This window comes from Fulmarus glacialis, unplaced genomic scaffold (assembly GCF_000690835.1).
Source record: "Fulmarus glacialis isolate BGI_N327 unplaced genomic scaffold, ASM69083v1 scaffold5663, whole genome shotgun sequence".
Taxonomy (NCBI): Eukaryota; Metazoa; Chordata; class Aves; order Procellariiformes; family Procellariidae; genus Fulmarus; species Fulmarus glacialis.
The window spans coordinates 1,994-20,186 of record NW_009202161.1 but is presented as its reverse complement, the minus strand read 5'-3'; the positions used below and the strand labels follow the sequence as shown (position 1 = coordinate 20,186).

General features: G+C 32.7%; 1 protein-coding gene across 1 annotated transcript in view; it reads left to right on the top strand.

Annotated features, from left to right (window-relative positions):
* Nucleotides 1–15,281, top strand: part of ULK4 (unc-51 like kinase 4) — a gene marked incomplete at its 3' end in the record, with an annotated part of 23,193 nt that extends 7,912 nt beyond the window's left edge. The window contains exons 6-17 of the mRNA XM_009574175.1: nucleotides 893–994; nucleotides 1,845–1,928; nucleotides 2,834–2,909; nucleotides 3,523–3,618; nucleotides 5,384–5,508; nucleotides 5,640–5,712; nucleotides 8,122–8,221; nucleotides 8,706–8,810; nucleotides 10,813–10,873; nucleotides 12,837–13,018; nucleotides 14,325–14,371; nucleotides 15,203–15,281. Of these exons, the coding sequence (XP_009572470.1) occupies nucleotides 893–994; nucleotides 1,845–1,928; nucleotides 2,834–2,909; nucleotides 3,523–3,618; nucleotides 5,384–5,508; nucleotides 5,640–5,712; nucleotides 8,122–8,221; nucleotides 8,706–8,810; nucleotides 10,813–10,873; nucleotides 12,837–13,018; nucleotides 14,325–14,371; nucleotides 15,203–15,281 (1,130 nt within the window). The remainder of the gene's footprint in view (nucleotides 1–892; nucleotides 995–1,844; nucleotides 1,929–2,833; nucleotides 2,910–3,522; nucleotides 3,619–5,383; nucleotides 5,509–5,639; nucleotides 5,713–8,121; nucleotides 8,222–8,705; nucleotides 8,811–10,812; nucleotides 10,874–12,836; nucleotides 13,019–14,324; nucleotides 14,372–15,202) is intronic.
* Between the last annotated feature and the right edge of the window lie 2,912 nt (nucleotides 15,282–18,193).

The following is an 18,193-nucleotide window of genomic DNA, read 5'->3' as shown; positions in this document are numbered from 1 at the left end:
TACTGGAAATACTAAGACCGAGACCAGATCTTTATTCAGGAAGAAATACAAATCTAATCTCTTTCCTGTTGCCTTTCAGAACAGCTGTTCAGATGTGTGTGGTTAATGACCTTTTGTCACTTAAAAAATTAAAACCCAAGAACAAAAGAATCCAAAATAAGTTTTTTAAAGGACTATGGTATTGACGGTTTTGCTGAGTTTGTGTAATTTTTTAGAGATTTTTGAGAACCGAGTTAGTGTTTAAGTGGGCACTACTATAGAAATAGGAACTGTATATTTCCTTTTCCATATCAACACAAAAGGGGTTTGTGAATAAGCTGCTATAATTTGATATGTGATGTTTTCATAGTGTTTTAGTGTGAAAATAGCTATAACTATTTTAGATCAGTGATCCAGTTGGCTAGCTACCTTGTTTTTGTAACAGAGTTTTCTAATTTCATGAAGGTTTATGTCTTGGGATAGCTTTTTTTTTTAAAAAAACAAAACAAAACACAAAACAAACAAACCAACCTGATATAACGTAATTATTTCTGTTACTCACATGAGAATTATGTTGGTTCACCATTCCACTCAATTTGCTTGGCTCTGGAAGCTGTCAGGGTATATCAAACCATACTTTGCACTAATCACTGTTTTAGAAAAGTGTAGCACAAGCCAGCTTGGTTAATAGAAGTGAAATAAACAACAAAATAATATGTATAATCCTACATAATTCAGTAAAAGTATATGAGAGAAGTTCCTTTGAAACTACTTACATTTGGTATCTCAGTTGTCTTGTACTAAGTGAAGAGAATTCCTAACTCACTGAAGTGTGGAGACAAAGTTTGAAGTATTGAACAGGATAAATGCTGAATGAATAATCTAAGTGCATTATACATACTGTATTTTGTAGGCTCTCCGTTATACTCAGCTCCAGAAGCACTAAAGGGAGAAGACTTCTCCAAAGCCAGTGATCTGTGGTCCTTGGGATGCTTACTTTATGAAATGTTCTCAGGTTGTAAGTTTGTGTACCTAATATCTGTGATAAAGGAAAAATAAGTCGTGGTCCCAGAGTAAATTCTTGTTAACTTTCTAGTGAAGTTAAGACATAGCAAAAAACTTAAGACAGGTTTTAAAGATTTCTTGAAGAATATACTAACTGTACTTAAAAAAAAAAAAAAAGGAGTTTATCACATAATCAAGTGAAGTAATACTATTAAGTTGTCCTTTTGACTGTGATCTAAATATTATGATACTAACCAACCTGTTGCTTAAATAGTAGGATTTAAAATTAGAGCAATCCTTGAATTCTGACAGTATAATGTTTTTAATCTCCTCAGTATTAAACTCTGGGTGCATTAGTTTGACCTTTGAAAGAGAAAATTGTTTCACTAGTATAAAACTAGAATCATTGGGTTTCCTGCAGATAAAGTACCTGTTTAGCATTGGCTGCAGCTGGAAGGAAAATTTCATCACAAAGGAGAATTATAGTGCAACCTTCTGAAGTCTTAAACAATACACTGTTCTGTTGAATCAACATAGTTACATAGATATTGATATTTCTGCCTAGACCTTCTCCTGTTGTTGTCTCATTGCTGATTCATACAGGGCTATCATGGTGACCTCCATCACGCCATCTTTTGTGCCTCTTCTGTCCTTGGTCTCTTTTGCTGTTCATGGCAGAAGAATTTAATCCAAGGTTTTGTATTTAAATTGACAAGAGAACTTGATAAATAGAAGTCAGGCTGAGGGTGTTTATTTCTTTGGATGTTTCCTTAGGAAAATGAGCTCATCATATATCATTGCACCTGTTAGCCATTTTGAAGTTTGTCTAATCTGTGAAATACACTTCTGTTTGTTTGTAGGAAGACCACCATTCTTCTCAGACAGCTTTTCTGAATTAGTTGAAAAGATTTTATATGAAGATCCATTGCCACCTAGACCAGAGGGTAACATTCTGTTATTGTTTGATGAATCAAATCAGAGTAATACTTACAAAGTTGAAGTTTTGTTTTGCAGTATTTCTTCCGAGGCTGATTGCAGGCATCAGTTAGCTGTCTGAAGTGAATGTTAGCATTGCCTTCCTTTGATAAGAACTTTTTCCCTGTTAATGATGAATGCTGATTTACCTTTTGACAGACAGGCATATCATTTAGTGTTAAGAATTAAAAGTAAATCTACCTTCTGGGATGGAATTTTTGATCTCGGTCATTCTGTGCATCAGTGGTATTCATGGAGGCACTTAAATGTTAGTGGCTCTTTTCAGTCCATAGTAATGTAGTGGTGATCTGTAGAATTAAAACTGTTGTTACTTGTTTCAATTCTAAGAGAGATTTTTGTTTTCGGAGCGGATAAAGTGCATTTCATAGTTCTGAGCTCTCAGAAATAGAGTCTTTCTCAGCTAAATAAGAATTTTGGAAGCCTTTTTTGTGTAATAGGGTACAACAATGGTTCTCTTAAACTTATCATGGTTGGGGGAAATACAATTTCAATTTAAGCAGATTGCAATTCCACTTTATTTCTTGCTAATAGCTATATGATAATTGGAGGGTGCTTTTTTAGCACATGAACAGTTTTAATTAGTTTGGTGGAGACTAAGCATCGGTGGTTTGTTTGGTTTGTTGGGGGTTTTTGTTTTATTTGTTTTGGTTTGGTTTTTTTGTTGTGGGTTTTTTTTTTTGAGGATCCTTTGAAATGCAAAGAGGATTCTTCATACATTCAGATTTTTTTCAGATGAAATTACTATTAAATAAAACTTTTTTTAGCATGATCTGTAGATAATGATTTGATCTACATTGTGTGATGGTTGTTTTTGCTGCCCAATACTTATCTTCTCAAGTGCTTCTATTGACAGGTTCTGCTTTTTACAAACCTTCTGCTGAGTTCACTAGTTTGCTTGATGGCTTGCTTCAAAAGGACCCTCAAAAAAGGTAAGCTGTCTAACCCATGACAATTGTTTACATTGTCTTTTTTCACCTCTGGAAAAAATAATTGCTATGATACTGTGTGTATAGTAATTTGTAGAGCACAAAGAATGCAAAAATAATTTAATATCTCATAGAAGAACAAATTGTGCTTTTTCTTATATGAAGATACACAGAATTAATGTTTTGATTAAGTATATCTTTGTATTTTTGTAGCTGGTGCTAAATAGATAACTTTAACAGAAATGATGGGCAGTTTTAAAATTGGATGGCTTTGCTTTTCCAGAGCAATCTATTTTACAAGGCTTTGATTTATAGCTGATATAGTTATATTTTTAAATAACATAAGATTATCAGTTACAGGGTAGCTCAGATAATTTAAATGTTGGGATTGGCTATGCAGTTTCCTTCATTCTTAGTCTCATACCTCTGTGAATTATCCATTCTGATTTGAGGCAAAAAGTTTGTCCTGTAAGAAAACTTATTTGTTGACCAAATAAAAGTGAACAAAAGGATTAATTGCTCTGTAGTGTCACTGGGTTCAAAACCTAGTCTGGTATCTCTCTGTGGAGCTGTACTTTGTCACTGCTTTTTCAGTGTGTTTGTTGCTTTTCAAAAGGCTGAATTGGACAGACCTATTGCAGCATCCGTTCTGGAAAGGATCCCTTAGCTATTGTGGTGGTGATTCTGCAGACAGCCAGGGCACAAGCTCAAGGTATCAAATGTTCAAGGAAGACTTCTTGTATAGTGAATCTAAGCGAACAAGTATTTATATATTTTTATTATGGTTTTCTGTAAATTTTCGCACTTTTGAATTTTGCTTAGGATTTTCATGTTGTTAACTAATTGATGAAAGGAGTTTTACACCATTCAGTGAACAGTTTTGGATGCTTAGGAATTATCATATTAGTGTGTTATGCTGTCTGTTCGCTTTCAACAGACTCCTTCCTCCTGCCTATAGAATGTGTTAAAATTACTTCTGAACTAATTGCTCTCATTTTTATTTATTTGTTTATATAACAATGATGCACAGTAATTTGACTTTTTTTTTGATAGCTTTTGTAGAATCTTATAAATATGGGTCAATTTTATCTCTACTGAGATTTTTTTGTTTGTTTTTATGTATTAGGTTTAACACATCACAAAGCCTATCAGTACAGCATCTTAAATTTGTGGTTCAGCCTTATATCCTTGCAAATGCGGCTGACCCATATTCTTTGCTTATGACATAAAGCATTAATCTAATGGGGGTTTTTTGTACATTTGTAATACTCTACACTGTTGTATATGCAGAAAAACCCAAACCTTTTGTGAATAATAGGTTCCATGTATTAAAAAGTTAGGCTTCTTCAAAACTTCTGTTACCTTGCTGGTTTTTGTTTTCAATCTTGAATTAGGATATTTAGTGTTGATTTTTATGTTCTTTTGTTCTAAATATTTGAAAGATACTTTAGGTTCCAATCTAGGGAACTAATGTAAAAATAGCTTTCTTTTAGAATGCTGTATGTTTTAATGTTCTGTCTATTTTAAAATTCTTTCTTGTGTTGTTTAATACCTATTTCTGATACCAGTGCTGCAGTATTTTTGTTATTAACATTTGTTCTAGTTTGAGATACAGCTCTTTGTCTTTTAATTTTATTACTGCTTTCACCACCAAGGCAGATAAGAAATCAAGATTTAAAGTTTGTACCACAAAGTAAGAATTTATTCAAGGTTTTAACAAGACTTATGTCAGCCTCCACCACAGTGCTCATCTTTGAGGAATTCTCAGAGAATCAGAAGAATCTTAATCTCCTCTGAAATATCCACTGAGTTATGCACTAATTGACAAATATGACAAACGTAGGACATGGGCTTGACATGCAAAAGAAGCTCAGTACTTTTTCTTTTCCAACTGTGAGGCTCATGTATCTATTTTCTTCACAATGTGGGTTTGATTAGTATTTGATATCCTGGAGACCCTTCAGGAAGGTTGTATGACCCGGTTCCATGTTAATAATAGAGGGGTATATTAAAAAAACCCAAACAACCAAAATCCATAAACTTGCAATTAAGTGTGACATGTAAATCATTAAGAAAAAAAAAGGTAGTTTTTATTGATCTAAATCTAGGCTACAGACTTCCTTATTAGAAGTATGTTTGTTGTGACTTTTTCCTGTGAAGATTGAATGGTCTCTAAAGGTTTTAATATTTCTTTATAGCTCTGGTATTATGGGGTAATCATTTAGCTTTTCTAGTTTCTTTCATGCAAGTTCTACTAAGGGAGCTAGAGAATTTTTAATACTCTCCAAGTCATTTGCTGTAAACTTATTTTTCATCATTGCCATTACTAATATAAAAAGTATGTGTAGCACATGTTACAACAGTATGCTGATCTAGAGAATGATGCTAAATCGTATGCTAATAATTGCAACAAATATTGGATATGATGCCTCTTTTTTTTTTTTTAATCTGTGTAATTAATATCTTTTATTAAACAGCAGTGAAGACACAGAGTCATCTGTGTCTTGGAGTGCCAAAGAGCCAGTGGATACTCATAAAAATCTAGATAATCTGTCATCCTCAAAAGCAAATAATAAGCTACCAAGCAATTCTTTCAAAATAGGTAATATTATTCATTACGTTATTTTGAATTGTTTTGTGTCCTGTGAATTTTGTCAGTCTTACTAACATGCTTTATTACCTATGTTTTATTTATTTTTAACTTCTGAATGCAAGTTCATGTTCTCTTTTCAGTACAAACTCGGACTGAGTTGTGCCCAAAAAGTGCAGTTGATGGTGAATCAAATGAATCGATATTTCTTCTCAGGTATGGAAACCTGAAGAACAATTAGAAAACCCTTGAAACCCTTCATATTTTTTTTTTTTTTCCCTCTGTCTCTTCAGACGTTTTATTGTTCTGTTTGTAACATTTTGTTAGTGTGTCTCCTTTTGAATTTTCTATCACTAGTTTAATTAATATTAAGACATCTTTGAAATGCTGCTAAAGCTGTGTGTGCAGTTAAAGCAAAACTTTTATGGCTTTATTACACTGGTTTTTGGAAGTAGGCTTTTGGTTTCTAAGCTGTCTGTCTAAACAGAAGAATTTATTTAGAACTTTCTTCCCTTCTTACTTCATATATATGAGAATATGCTTTGAATATGCTTACTTTAAATACACAAGAATAAGCATTCAGCTTATAATCCACTAACAAATTGTGCCTGCAGCTTTTCATCACAAGCTATTGGTAACAATCTTAAATAAAAAATAGTGATTGGTTTAACAGTGATTTATTTTAGTTGAGGCCTGATTCTGAAACTTTGTACTAGCTTTCAAGCCAAGAAGATTATCTAGTAAAATAGATTTTATTCTTGTCCTCATCAAGCAGAAATATTCCAGTTTAAAATCAAATACCCTTTCAAGCTTCTTGCATAACCTGAAATAGTGCTATTGTCCATGATAGTGTGTCTACTTTTCCAATTACTTCAGTTGGTTTTAATAAAGTATTACTTCTCATCTTACTTACACCTTCTACCATCACAGCTAAAACCATGCTATTAGTAATTTAAAATGGCATTTGCTATTTGCTTTAGGAATCTGCTGAGAAGAAAGGCTGCAATGGCATTACAAACACTTGGTATAACAACATGTAATCCAAATTATGTCAGGAATAAGAGTAGAAAAAAAATGTATTTTTAAGAACAATGTATTTTATTTATGATAAGTACATTTATTTTAATATAAAATTTGAAATATAATACAGATGTAATTTATGCTTTTCTGAAATTCTCTTTGCTTGAATGATTTAATTTCTCAAAGCAACATGTGTTACCTGCTAAAGTTTTAAAACATTAAATTGGAAGGAAGCTGCCGACCTGGCACTTGGCACCAGAATTTACTTAGCTGCTAAAGTGGTTAATCAGCTTTTGCAGCAGTAGCTTCTTCTATATGTGCAAAGGGAAGAGAGCTTATTAATTTCAACCAGCTCAATTTAATGATCACTTGTCTTGTTTTAAACTGAGAAACCAGCTGAGAACTGGAAAAGTAGGAAACATTTTCTGTCTCTCAAACACATATGAAAGCAAATTAGATTTGGAAAAAATGTATTTAAAAAATCTACATGTTTTGAAGCATGTGGGAACCAAGAATAGTTTATTAAGCCTCCTAGCTAGAAATCATACTTTTTTTTGGTTTAGGAAATAAGACTGCTTGAACTTCCAAGCAGATCCTGATATATTTTTCTACCATAGGAATTAGGACATTTTATGTAGTTTTATCTAGCTAGTAGAGAATATTTTGGCACTCCTTCATTGCACCTTTTAAATTCATTTCTGTTGAAAATAGATAAAAGATGCCTTTTTAATAAAATAAGGATAAGAATGAGAACAACTATGTTAGTCATTTGATCATTGATTTTTATGAGTATCTTTAATTTTGTTTGGTGTTTACATTTTAAATTTAGTTGCTTTTTTCCTAATAAATAATACTGATTTGCAGCTAAATGTGTATGTTACTTTCTGCTAATCAAGAAAACACATTCCTTTGAAGTTGTTGATTAAATTATTTTCCTGGCCTGCCAGTTTTAATAATTCTAAAGTTGATTTTAAAGACTTTGATTTAAATTAATGTATACTACAAAAAATAAGTTCACTAGCAGCTTTATGAAAATTGAAAATTTGCAGTGTTCTGGTCTCTTCTTTCTTCGTTTTCTAATTAGCAAATGAGATTTTTTTTTAAAAAGCAAAACTGAAAAGTAAATCCAGTTCACATTCATACACGAGAATCAGGCAGTTTTTAACTCCCATTACCTCACGAAGAGTTGGTAGTCAGAAGAGAATAACGTGAAATAAATTGCAATTTTTTTGTCAAGTTAATTCTCTTCGTATGTTGTTTGTTATTAAGAATTAAGATAATCATGTTTCAGCATCCAGTTTGGCGAACTCACTATGGGTGAGAAAATAATCAAATTACATTCATTAAACAAAAAAAAAAAAAAAGAAACCACCCAGTCGTTCCCATTTCTAACTGGCAAACAAATCCTAACCTTGTCAGGATATATTTAAAGACAGGAAGTTCATGTTCAGTTGATGGAGCAGGCATAGCATCATTTGCGTTTGTCAGCTTTGAAAGTTTACTGTATGGCATGAAAGTTTCAAAACAACAACAAAAAAAGTAGTTTGCAGTGAAACTTAATCTGTACTCTTTGGTTTTTTTTCCTTTTTTTCTTTCTTGTTTAAGTTCTCGTCCCACTCCTAGAACTAGCACTGCAGTAGAAGTAAGTGATGCTACTACTGCTCCAATCCAAAATTCTCCACAAAGAGATTCATGCTTGAAAAAGGTGAGTAGAAAAATAATATTAAGGTATGATGGTATCTTTATGGTTAAAATTTTAGCCTGGAGTCTGTGGCAAAGCCAACTTTCTTCTCCAACCTTCCATAATTATAACAGGAAAGCCGTTCTTATAGTGTGCAAGTTGTTTAAAAAATAATATTTGCAGAACTTCAGATGTAAGAGCAAGATGCTTAGTCTCCTTTTTTTTTCAGTGTATAAAAGGGATAAGGCTATCTTCTTTCTTCTCAGTCTACTTTTTTAAACTTAGGTTGCAAGCTTTTTGGACCCGGTACTTTTTCTTCCAACATGTTTCTTTATCATAATTTTTAGTTGGCCCTATCTGCTAATACATAATAAAAAATAATGTAGAATATGTTGTTTACATGGCCAAACTGTGTGGTATAATGTTGAAGTGAAATATTTTGGGAATAAACATAAACTTTCTTTTTTTGTGCAAAACAGTTTTTTAAAAAAATTTGTTTTTGTTCTAGGCTAAAAATATGTGCTCAAGTCAGCAGGATATGGAGTCAACATTGAAAGAGCTTATTTACACTGAATCTGATCTTATCATAACACCAATCATTGACAATCCAAAGGTATAGCAAAATAAAATGTAAGATTCAGGAAATTGTGGGTGAGGCTATTTTTGCAGATAAATCTTTAATCAGGGTGAAACTCCTTTCCTGTATTTTATAATTCTCATTTTAAAGAAGTTCCACCCAGTCATCTGGCAAGCTCTCATCCAATTTTTTGGCAGTCTTTTATAATCCTATTGTGTTGCTAGTTTGGAGACCTGAGTTATTTTGGGTTTGAATACTAATATTAAATAATGTCTTACAAGAAATAGAAACTACTAAATGCTGTATTCAGTGCTTTTGTAGATTTGTTTTCTGATAACTTGCTTTGATATCTATTACTTAAATGGGTACAAAACTGAGTGTGTTTTGCTATACTTGGAACAAGGCCATCTATGAAGCCTTCTAGATTAGGGGTTATACCTTTGCAGAATAACTAAACTTTAGATGTGGTAATGTTTCTAGTAAATATGAACTTATTTGCTCTGGAAAAGAAGACCTGAAGTTACAAGAAATGTCCATCCAATTTCTGTCATATGTATTCTAATGTGATAACAGTGTGTGATGAGTCTCTTGAGCAGAAACTGACACTTGTTTGACAGCAAAGGGAAGACCAAAAAAGAATCAGAGCTCTGCACTGCAATGACAATGTAATGTGCATGTATGGGCACATGTGTAGTATTGGTAGAAGGAGTGATAGGCAAAAAAATGAAGTCGTTTTAGCAACTTTACTCAGTCAGTATGTGGCAGATGCAGGGAATGCAACATTTTTCATTGGAAGTGAACATCTAGCTCATTCAGAGTGTCTTGCAGCTTTCAGTTGCTGTATTACTTTAGTATAACAATTTTTTTGTTTGTTTTAATGGAATTCCTAACACTCTCAAAAATTAAGAATACAGCTAGATAAAGTAACTACCCAGTAATACAGTTTTAGTATGTTTGGGGTGGGGGACATTGTTGCCAGTGGAGTATTTCAAAGGTAATGATGCATTTGAATGCCACCTCTGTTCTGTCTCAGGAGTCCGACACAAAGCCTTAGCCCTTCACTGCTTCTCTTCTTACTACAAGTGTAAGAGATAAGATTAGGGGGAAGTGTACATACTAATGTGCACATGGAGACTAATCCCCTTACCATGCAATGCCATACTCAGAACTAATGCAAAATAGCCCACTAAATTCCAGGGACATGTAATCAGAGTCATTGCATACTTGGCTATCTTCAGACTAAAGGATGATACTGACACCTGGTAAAGCTGAAGAGCTTGCAATTTAATCTCCTGGAAAGGGATTTACTAGATGCTAGCAGAATTTTAAAAGCTGAAATGTCAGCTTATATTGTAAAATTTCCCTGTGTTCTGTAGATTGTGGAATTGAAGACCTTTTTTAGAAAATAACTGTGTAATTACATCTAGGCTTCATCTGTCAAAGGCTAAATTCCAGTATACAGTTATCTTTTTTGTATGCTTTAATTACTGAAAATCGCACGCAAATGCTCAGTCACTGAGCAGTCATCCAGAAAATGATGTGTTGTGGGGGGAAAAAAACCCATACCTTACGAACGATTAGTTGGTGATAGTATTATTTTTTATATGCTAGAATGATCTAGTGTATATGTATGTATTTACTGTATAGCAATGAATTGCTAAAACAGTTCATGAGCTCTCAGCCGCATCGTTCCTTTCTGTAGCTCTTGAAACCCAAATGCAAGTATTTTTCCGCATACCAGCAAGATAAAAATGTAAACTGAAAAAAATCCTATCATTTTGTATTCCCATTAAAAAAAAAAAAATCACTTAAATGGAAATACTAACAATTTAATTTATTAAAAACATAGAGTTAAATCTCAAATATCTGCTTGGAAGAAATACATACTAGAAAACAGTGGAAAATGCCTCAGTAATGAGCAGTGGTTTGTACACCCATCCTGTACAATTTTTGCATCTTTGTATTTTCATGTTCAACTACTTAGAGATTTCCAGAAATATGTTAAAACTAGTTGTAATGTGTTTGTTTATTTTTCCAGATAATGAAGCAAGTGCCACTTAGATTTGATTTGAAAACTTTACATATACCAACATACTCGGGTATGGATTTGCTGAAGTTCTGCATATGATGGTGCAATTTGCTATTACAAGACCTATACCCTTCCTTTGTAGATGATGAGCTGTCACAGTTGGAGAACTTGTAACTTTTGTGAAACTGAAGTTGCATATGTGATATTTTTAGCTAGACCAATTTTGAGTAGACTTTTCAAGTGCTAACAGTTATATACCCTTCCTTTCTCTTCTGCCTTCTTCAGTTACAAGCCCATGCTCAAAAGCTTTTAAAATAAGACAGTCGACACTGTTTTAGTGTGGAAAAACAGCGTATTTTTTCCCTGTGTTACTTTTTGTAAACAACCGAGATAAAACTGAAATATTCAACCAAATAGATTAAAATTTGACAAGGTAGACAAGCAAATGAAAACAGGATCTTAAAATGTGCAGTGCTGATGAGCCATAATACTAGGCAGCCTTGCCAGTCCAACCTTTAATCATGAAATGTTATGGGAATCATGTCCCAAAAGATAGTGTGGAGTTGTTTGGGATTTGTTTTTTTGTTGTTGTTTTTAATGTCTAGAAAGACTGCTGTTATTTCTGAAAACAAAATGCTGCTCATTGTCATGAGCATAATGTTTCTTCCCCTGGAAAATTTCCTCTAGTCTATTTAAGGAAGTATTATTACACTTTACTGTGCTTGAAGAGGAATGTCAGCCAGATATGTAGTCCTTCTAGAATTCACATAGCACTTCTTCCTAGACATAAAATTTCCTTTCTTCTTTCTATAAAGTATGTATTTTGGAGAGTTAATTTGTTGAAGAAATTTTATAATTGGAAAGGAATGCAACATGCCCCAGTCTCCCTATCAAGATTGTAGTAACAGAAAATATTTTTAATTTGGCTAATGTCCTAGGCAAAAATGATCAAATATAAGTGCCTAAGGGGGTGCTATTTTATGTCATATTGCATTTAAGTAGCTAAATTATCACGCTGATGTTCTGATATGTTTAATGTTATGTTATACGTTAATGTTGCCTGTATTTATTTAATATGGGACAGTGTTTTTTGTGGTTGTAATACTTTCAGGGTTGTAGCTTTTTTCTGGACAACTTTCTGTTGAAGATACTGAATTTGATGCAGCTTGTCAATAATGATTAAAGACAGTATGGAAAAATTAAGATAAATACCTGAAATCTACAACTCTTCACCTTTACTAATGTAAATTATAATTGCCTTCATTAGTAGGTGTTGTTACTTAAATGTAAAATTGGAGTAAAAGAGAGAAGACATGCCTTTATTCTGTACTGGAGCATATCAGGACGGCAGATAGGCTATTATTAAATAACTAACCAAAACTGAAGGAAGGTATGGCTGCTAGAGTGAAGTTATTCATTGAGACTGATAAGGAAGTCTTTGAAAATTCTCTATTCATGTACAGTGGTCAGTGAATTGAACCACAGGATCTGTGTTAATTGTCCTAGTGACTTGACTTCTTTGTGTTCCTCCTTAAGTCATCTATGTTCTGATACTACTAAGGCTTAGCTAGATGGATACCTACCTATATGAATAACTATCCACGCTTTCAATTTATTGATTCTGAGGAGATTTTGCTGACTTTCATTAGTTTTTGCCTCGAATTTACTCTAATGAAACTGCACTTTCTTATTAAGAATTAGTAATGATTAAGGACAACTACTACCTTTCCTAAATATAATGCCAATAAATATTTACTTAAATGAAGTCCAAGGACTTAGCAGGGTTGCACTTTCAAAAATGTTTTGAGGCTTTTATGGCTACATTTTTATGCTTTGTTTCTCTTCTTACTACTTTTTTGATTTCTGTAATCTTCAGACATGAATTATAACGTGTTTGTTTAATATTTTAAGTACTAAAATTATAATTAGATTCAAACTTTGGAACTTATTTATTCATGTTGATGTTACTTTTTGTGTTAAAGCAACATCAAAGATCCATTATCTTTAACTACTTCTTTGCTTCTTATGGTTAGCTGAGAAGTTATCATCTATGAAAGACATGGACTGGAATGACTTCTTGCAACGAGTATGTTCACTGCTTGATTCCACTGAGAAGAATGCAGGAGCAGCACGTTCTAAACTGAACTTACTCTACTATCTGTGTACTGTGGCTGTCCACAAGGAAGTTGCAAGCAGGCTGATTAGCTCTCAGCTGGTAAATAATAAAGCTTTGAAGGAATCAACATGGTTTACGTAACTTGCCATTGTAGCAAAAATCAGCTGCTTTTAGTTGTATTTCAAGAAATCATTGGTGTACTGACAAAAATAATATAGCAAATTAAATACAAAATAATGAAAAAATGACTAAATTCCAACTCCGTTTTTTTTAAAAGAACTGAGGGAAACTAATTCTTTCTCTTAGATTTCAGATACGTTTACATATAGATCTGTTTTATTAGTAAAAGGGTTGGGGTAAAAACTAACCTTGATGGAGAGTGCGAAATAATGTATGATGAAATGTTAGTCTTTGTAAATCATTAAGTGACAGAGAAGACTGAAAGAAGTTCATGCTTGAATTATTAAATCAATTTTATTTGGCCATATGTCCATAAAGAATAGCAAGAAAAACTTTCTAAAGAACATACAGTAAAACTTTAATTAAGTATTGCTTCAAAGAGTGAGCATGCTCTCTGAAGAGTCTGTTTTAGTGTATACCTAAATGGTGGTTTCACCTTTCAAGAACCATTTTCTACCAGACAAACAATTTTACTAGTATCCTCTGTAGTGGTTTAACACATTTCTCAGAGTACTGCATGTGCAGAAGAGAAATAGACTTATTTTTCCCATTATGTAAAAGCATGACAGAGGCTGTCCTGAGGTGTGCACTTTTCAGTTTATTTAATAAAAAGTAAACTACCTTGTTCTCCTACATTTCTACTAATGCAACCAAGTCATATTCTGACACATGCCATCGTTGGATATAGAGATATTAAAGGCAAAATTGCACTGCCAGAAAAATGCAATGAAGAACATTCAGGTTGGAAGCAATGGTAGGTCTCATGCCACAGAATTCTTGTGAAAACAGGAAACAGAATTGCTGGAAGGTGTATTCCATTATTATTGGAGAATTCTGGGGGGACAATAATCCGATAACTGAATTGCCAATTAACAGAACATTTTAGAAATGAGTTAGTAATTACGCAGTTTGGTTCCTAAGTGGCTGATTATGTGTGTTAACAGTTCATTCAGTATTCTAGTATTTGCCAACTATTTTTGTCCATTCTCACAAAATAAATTTCATTTATTAAGTACTTGGGTTTTTTATTAATTACAGCATTTTTTTTTTTTTTTTAATTAATGTTTGGACAATATCTACAGTATTTGCTATGATAATACTTTCTGCAAATGTTATCCAAATACATTTTTATTAAATTCCTGATATTCTGATTTTTTTGTTTATCATTGGGACATAGTAGATGACTGAAAATCACTAATGTTTATTTATCTTCTTTAAACTATAGTTTCCTATATTGATACAGCAGCTGCGTGCAGCCGCCAACTGGGATATGTAAGTAAGAATTATTTTAAATAAATTTTTTCAAATACGGAATTATCACTGAATTTTATTAAAGATATTCTTTAACAAAGTGTTTGAGGAGTGTTTTAGCCTGTCAGACTGTTGTGGTACCTGACTGGCAGTATGATGGTGTATAAAACATTGAATTTTTTCAATACTGAATTAATATATTGCTATTTCACAGGACTAAAGATTATAGAAGATCTCAAAAATTTTATCTAGGAGTTATCTAATTTAGTGTATCAAATAGTGTTACTTAAAATCACCTAATAAACCAACCCATACCATAACAGTAGTAAAATAACAATGATAGCTTTTTTTTTAATTGCCTGTCAGAAATATTTCGATGTGATAGTGCCCTCTGCTGTTTGTTTCATAAATCTGCTGTTTTTTGATTTTATTATTCCAGTTTTTTCTTTGATGAAACATTTAAAACTGATTTGCTGATACAGATTTAATTTCTGTTTGTCAGCTATAATGAAAAGTTTGAAATGATCTATGGGAGTTTTCTGTGTTGTAAGAAAACTGAACATGAGCATGACTGATTAGTAAGACTATAACAAACTAAAGAATCTTCATTCTTCAGTGCTAAAGGAAAGAAATGTCTTTATGCATGAATTTATTGCTAAATTGAGCTGAAATACTGAAATAATTTGATGATACAAAGAAAATAGAAATAAGAAGAAAATCTGAGCTATAAATAACACTTCAAATATTTCCTGCCCTTAGCAATCTGTGTAAAATATAAACAAGATGTAATTGTTTTTGTGATATTTTTGACATAGTTTTTCTGCACCTACAAAAAATTTATTTGATATGCAGACGTGCCAAAGTTGCTCGAGTGATTGGTTTACTGGCATTCCATACATCTGAACTTGGAGAAAATGTACCTGTTTCTGAGGTAACTTTTCTTTTTTGTGGGTTTTTTTTGGGAGGGTGGTGGAGTTTTGTTAATGCTTTTACTATTTATGTCAGAAACTTTCAGAGCTTTTTTTTTTTTTTTGAACGCTGCTTTATTTTTTCTCATATGTATAAATGGGAATATAATTAATTCAATTAATTAAATGTATAAACTTCTGAGTTTATTCTATGTAGTTGTGGTTCTGATCTTTACTAATCTGTGGCAGAACTACTCACCAATGATAAAACTCTAGCCTTTTTCTCTCCTTTTCAGAAAATTAAGTAGTCGGTGTCATACTTCTTGTGCATGTGTGTGTAACAAGAAGAAAGTGTTGACATATTTGGTTATTCTGAAATATAATTATTACAATTAGTATAAGAATAGTACAAAAGATTCTTAGAAATTCTTTTTTCCAAAAAGTAATTGAGATGGGACTAGTTTGAGATTCCTCACAGTTCTTGAAGAATGTATGTAATGAAGGGCAAGTCATTTTCTTTGGAGAAGAAAAATTCTTTCAATCCCTCAATCCCTTTTTCATTTTGCATGCTCAGTAGTTGACTTGAAGACCGATTAGACAAAGCGATCTTACTGTCCTTTTTTGCATGCAACACATGCACACAAATTGCGTAAACTTGACAGAATCTGCTATTTAGTATCTGTGTAAAGTGTGAATGTGTCGTCATTTCTACTTCATGAGGTGAAGTCAGGATTTGAATGGAATGGGTGTTTGAATGTGAGAAACAACTGCTAAACACACGTAGCAAATATGCCTCCATACTGTGCAGATCTGACTTGTAGGAACATGTAGTTATTGGTTAATAGCTGACTTTTTTTGGCAATGCAGCTAAGGATTTTTTTGTTGTTCTAGGTTTCTCTGGTTTCTTCTTAATGAATATTAAGAATGATTATGATTATCTTGTGATGGTGCTTAACATTTCAATTCTGTAGTGAAAGTTGAACTCAAAACGTTGTTGTTATTACCTAGGTTTTTTCGTTTGTTTTATAAAGTTACAAAGTGGGGCAAGAGTTCTTATGGTTACAGTCATTGAAGTTTGGTCAAAATCTTTCAGTATCGACAATTGCATGTCAATTGAATTTCAGGTCACAATTTAAGTGTGCTTTTGTATGTGGCAGATTTTTCTGATGCTTAACTTTTAAGAGTTCCAGTGAAAATACTCAAAAGTAATTTTGAGATGCGCATGTAACTTCTGGCTTTAGGTGTTTGTTTAGGTGTTTAGCACTAATATATTCAGCGATAGTTTCCCTAGCTTCCCAGTTTTCATCACAGAAAATACATATCCTAGTCTGCTTTGTGTATGTAAAAGCAATAGATTGAAGTAGTTTTGCATTGAGCTATAATATTATTTTGTTCAAAATGTTTCCAGTTTTTTGGGTTTTTTTCCATATGACGGCTTTAGGTGTTTGTTTAGGTGTTTAGCACTAATATATTCAGCGATAGTTTCCCTAGCTTCCCAGTTTTCATCACAGAAAATACATATCCTAGTCTGCTTTGTGTATGTAAAAGCAATAGATTGAAGTAGTTTTGCATTGAGCTATAATATTATTTTGTTCAAAATGTTTCCAGTTTTTTGGTTTTTTTTCCATATGAACATAAAAATAATTCACAAATGGAATTTAGCATTTTTAGAAATATGCATATACTTCAAAAGACAAGTTAAGTCTGAGACCAGTGACATATAAACTGAAGGACTAGAAAGGAAAATTAATTTTCATTATCACTTTCTGGCCCCATTCTTATGTGAATTAAAATTAATTTTTGTATACATTCATTGGGAGAATAAGGATTTATTTTTTAAATTAACAAATCTGAGTTATAATACTGTTCAAAAGGCATCTACTGTGCTTGCTGTAATGACATTCATTCCAAGTTTTTTCTCCCAAAGTAATATCTCTGAATTTTAAAAATATTTTAGGATGCTTACACAGAATTAGAATGAGGAAGAAAAATTGTATTCAAATATTTTCATGTCTTCAAATTTATTTTTGCATATGTGATCTAAAATCAGATAACTGTAAGCAGTACACAAAACTTAATAGTTCATTTATAGGAAAAGTAGGAAGGAGTCATTTAGGGATTTCTGACCTACAGAGTTGTGTTCCCATCTGCTCCCCCTAAAGGAACTAGACGAACCTGTGTGTTTGTTGAACTTTCTTGTGGACTGTCAGCTATTATATGTTGTGTGACACTGTAAAAAAAAAAAAAAAAAAAGCATAAAACAAACCTTTAAACCAGCATTATATATTGTATTAAAATATAATCCTGTAATTTATCCTTTTATATGAGCCAACTGATGCTCCAGCTGAAGTTTCTTGGTGGCTGCTGTGAGTTAGGAAATGTCAAAACCAAGCTGTAGCTAGTCAGAACAACATAATCTAAAACGACTTTCTGTGATCTAGGTCTTACAGACTAAAGATATAGGAGTGATCTATCTATTGGTAGTTGTTTCTTTATTTTGTTTCCTCCTCCATTCTTAGTAACGTCTAATACTGTTTGCTTTTTTGACCCCTGTTAGACAGAGGTGATGTCTCTGTAGAACAATCTCCTATAGCCACCAAATTTTGTTCCCAAGTGTGAAAAGTCAGTTCAGAGCTTATGAAGATGCGATTCTGGAATTATTTTTGCCCCCTATGTATACCATGCTATGTACACCAAGTCTTCTTTCCAATTTTTATCACTCAATCACAGCCCCTTTGCAGTTCTTTGTTACCCCATTATGCACTCATCCAGTTATTTGTGATTTCTTTTGTGCTTTTAAAGTACCACAGAACCTAATAGAGACTCATGCAGGACACCACTGCTGGCCCTTACATGTTAAAATCTGGCTCTTCATTTCTACCCTCTGCTGTCTTTTATCTACATATATATTTATTTAAGGATAGTTCCTCTATCT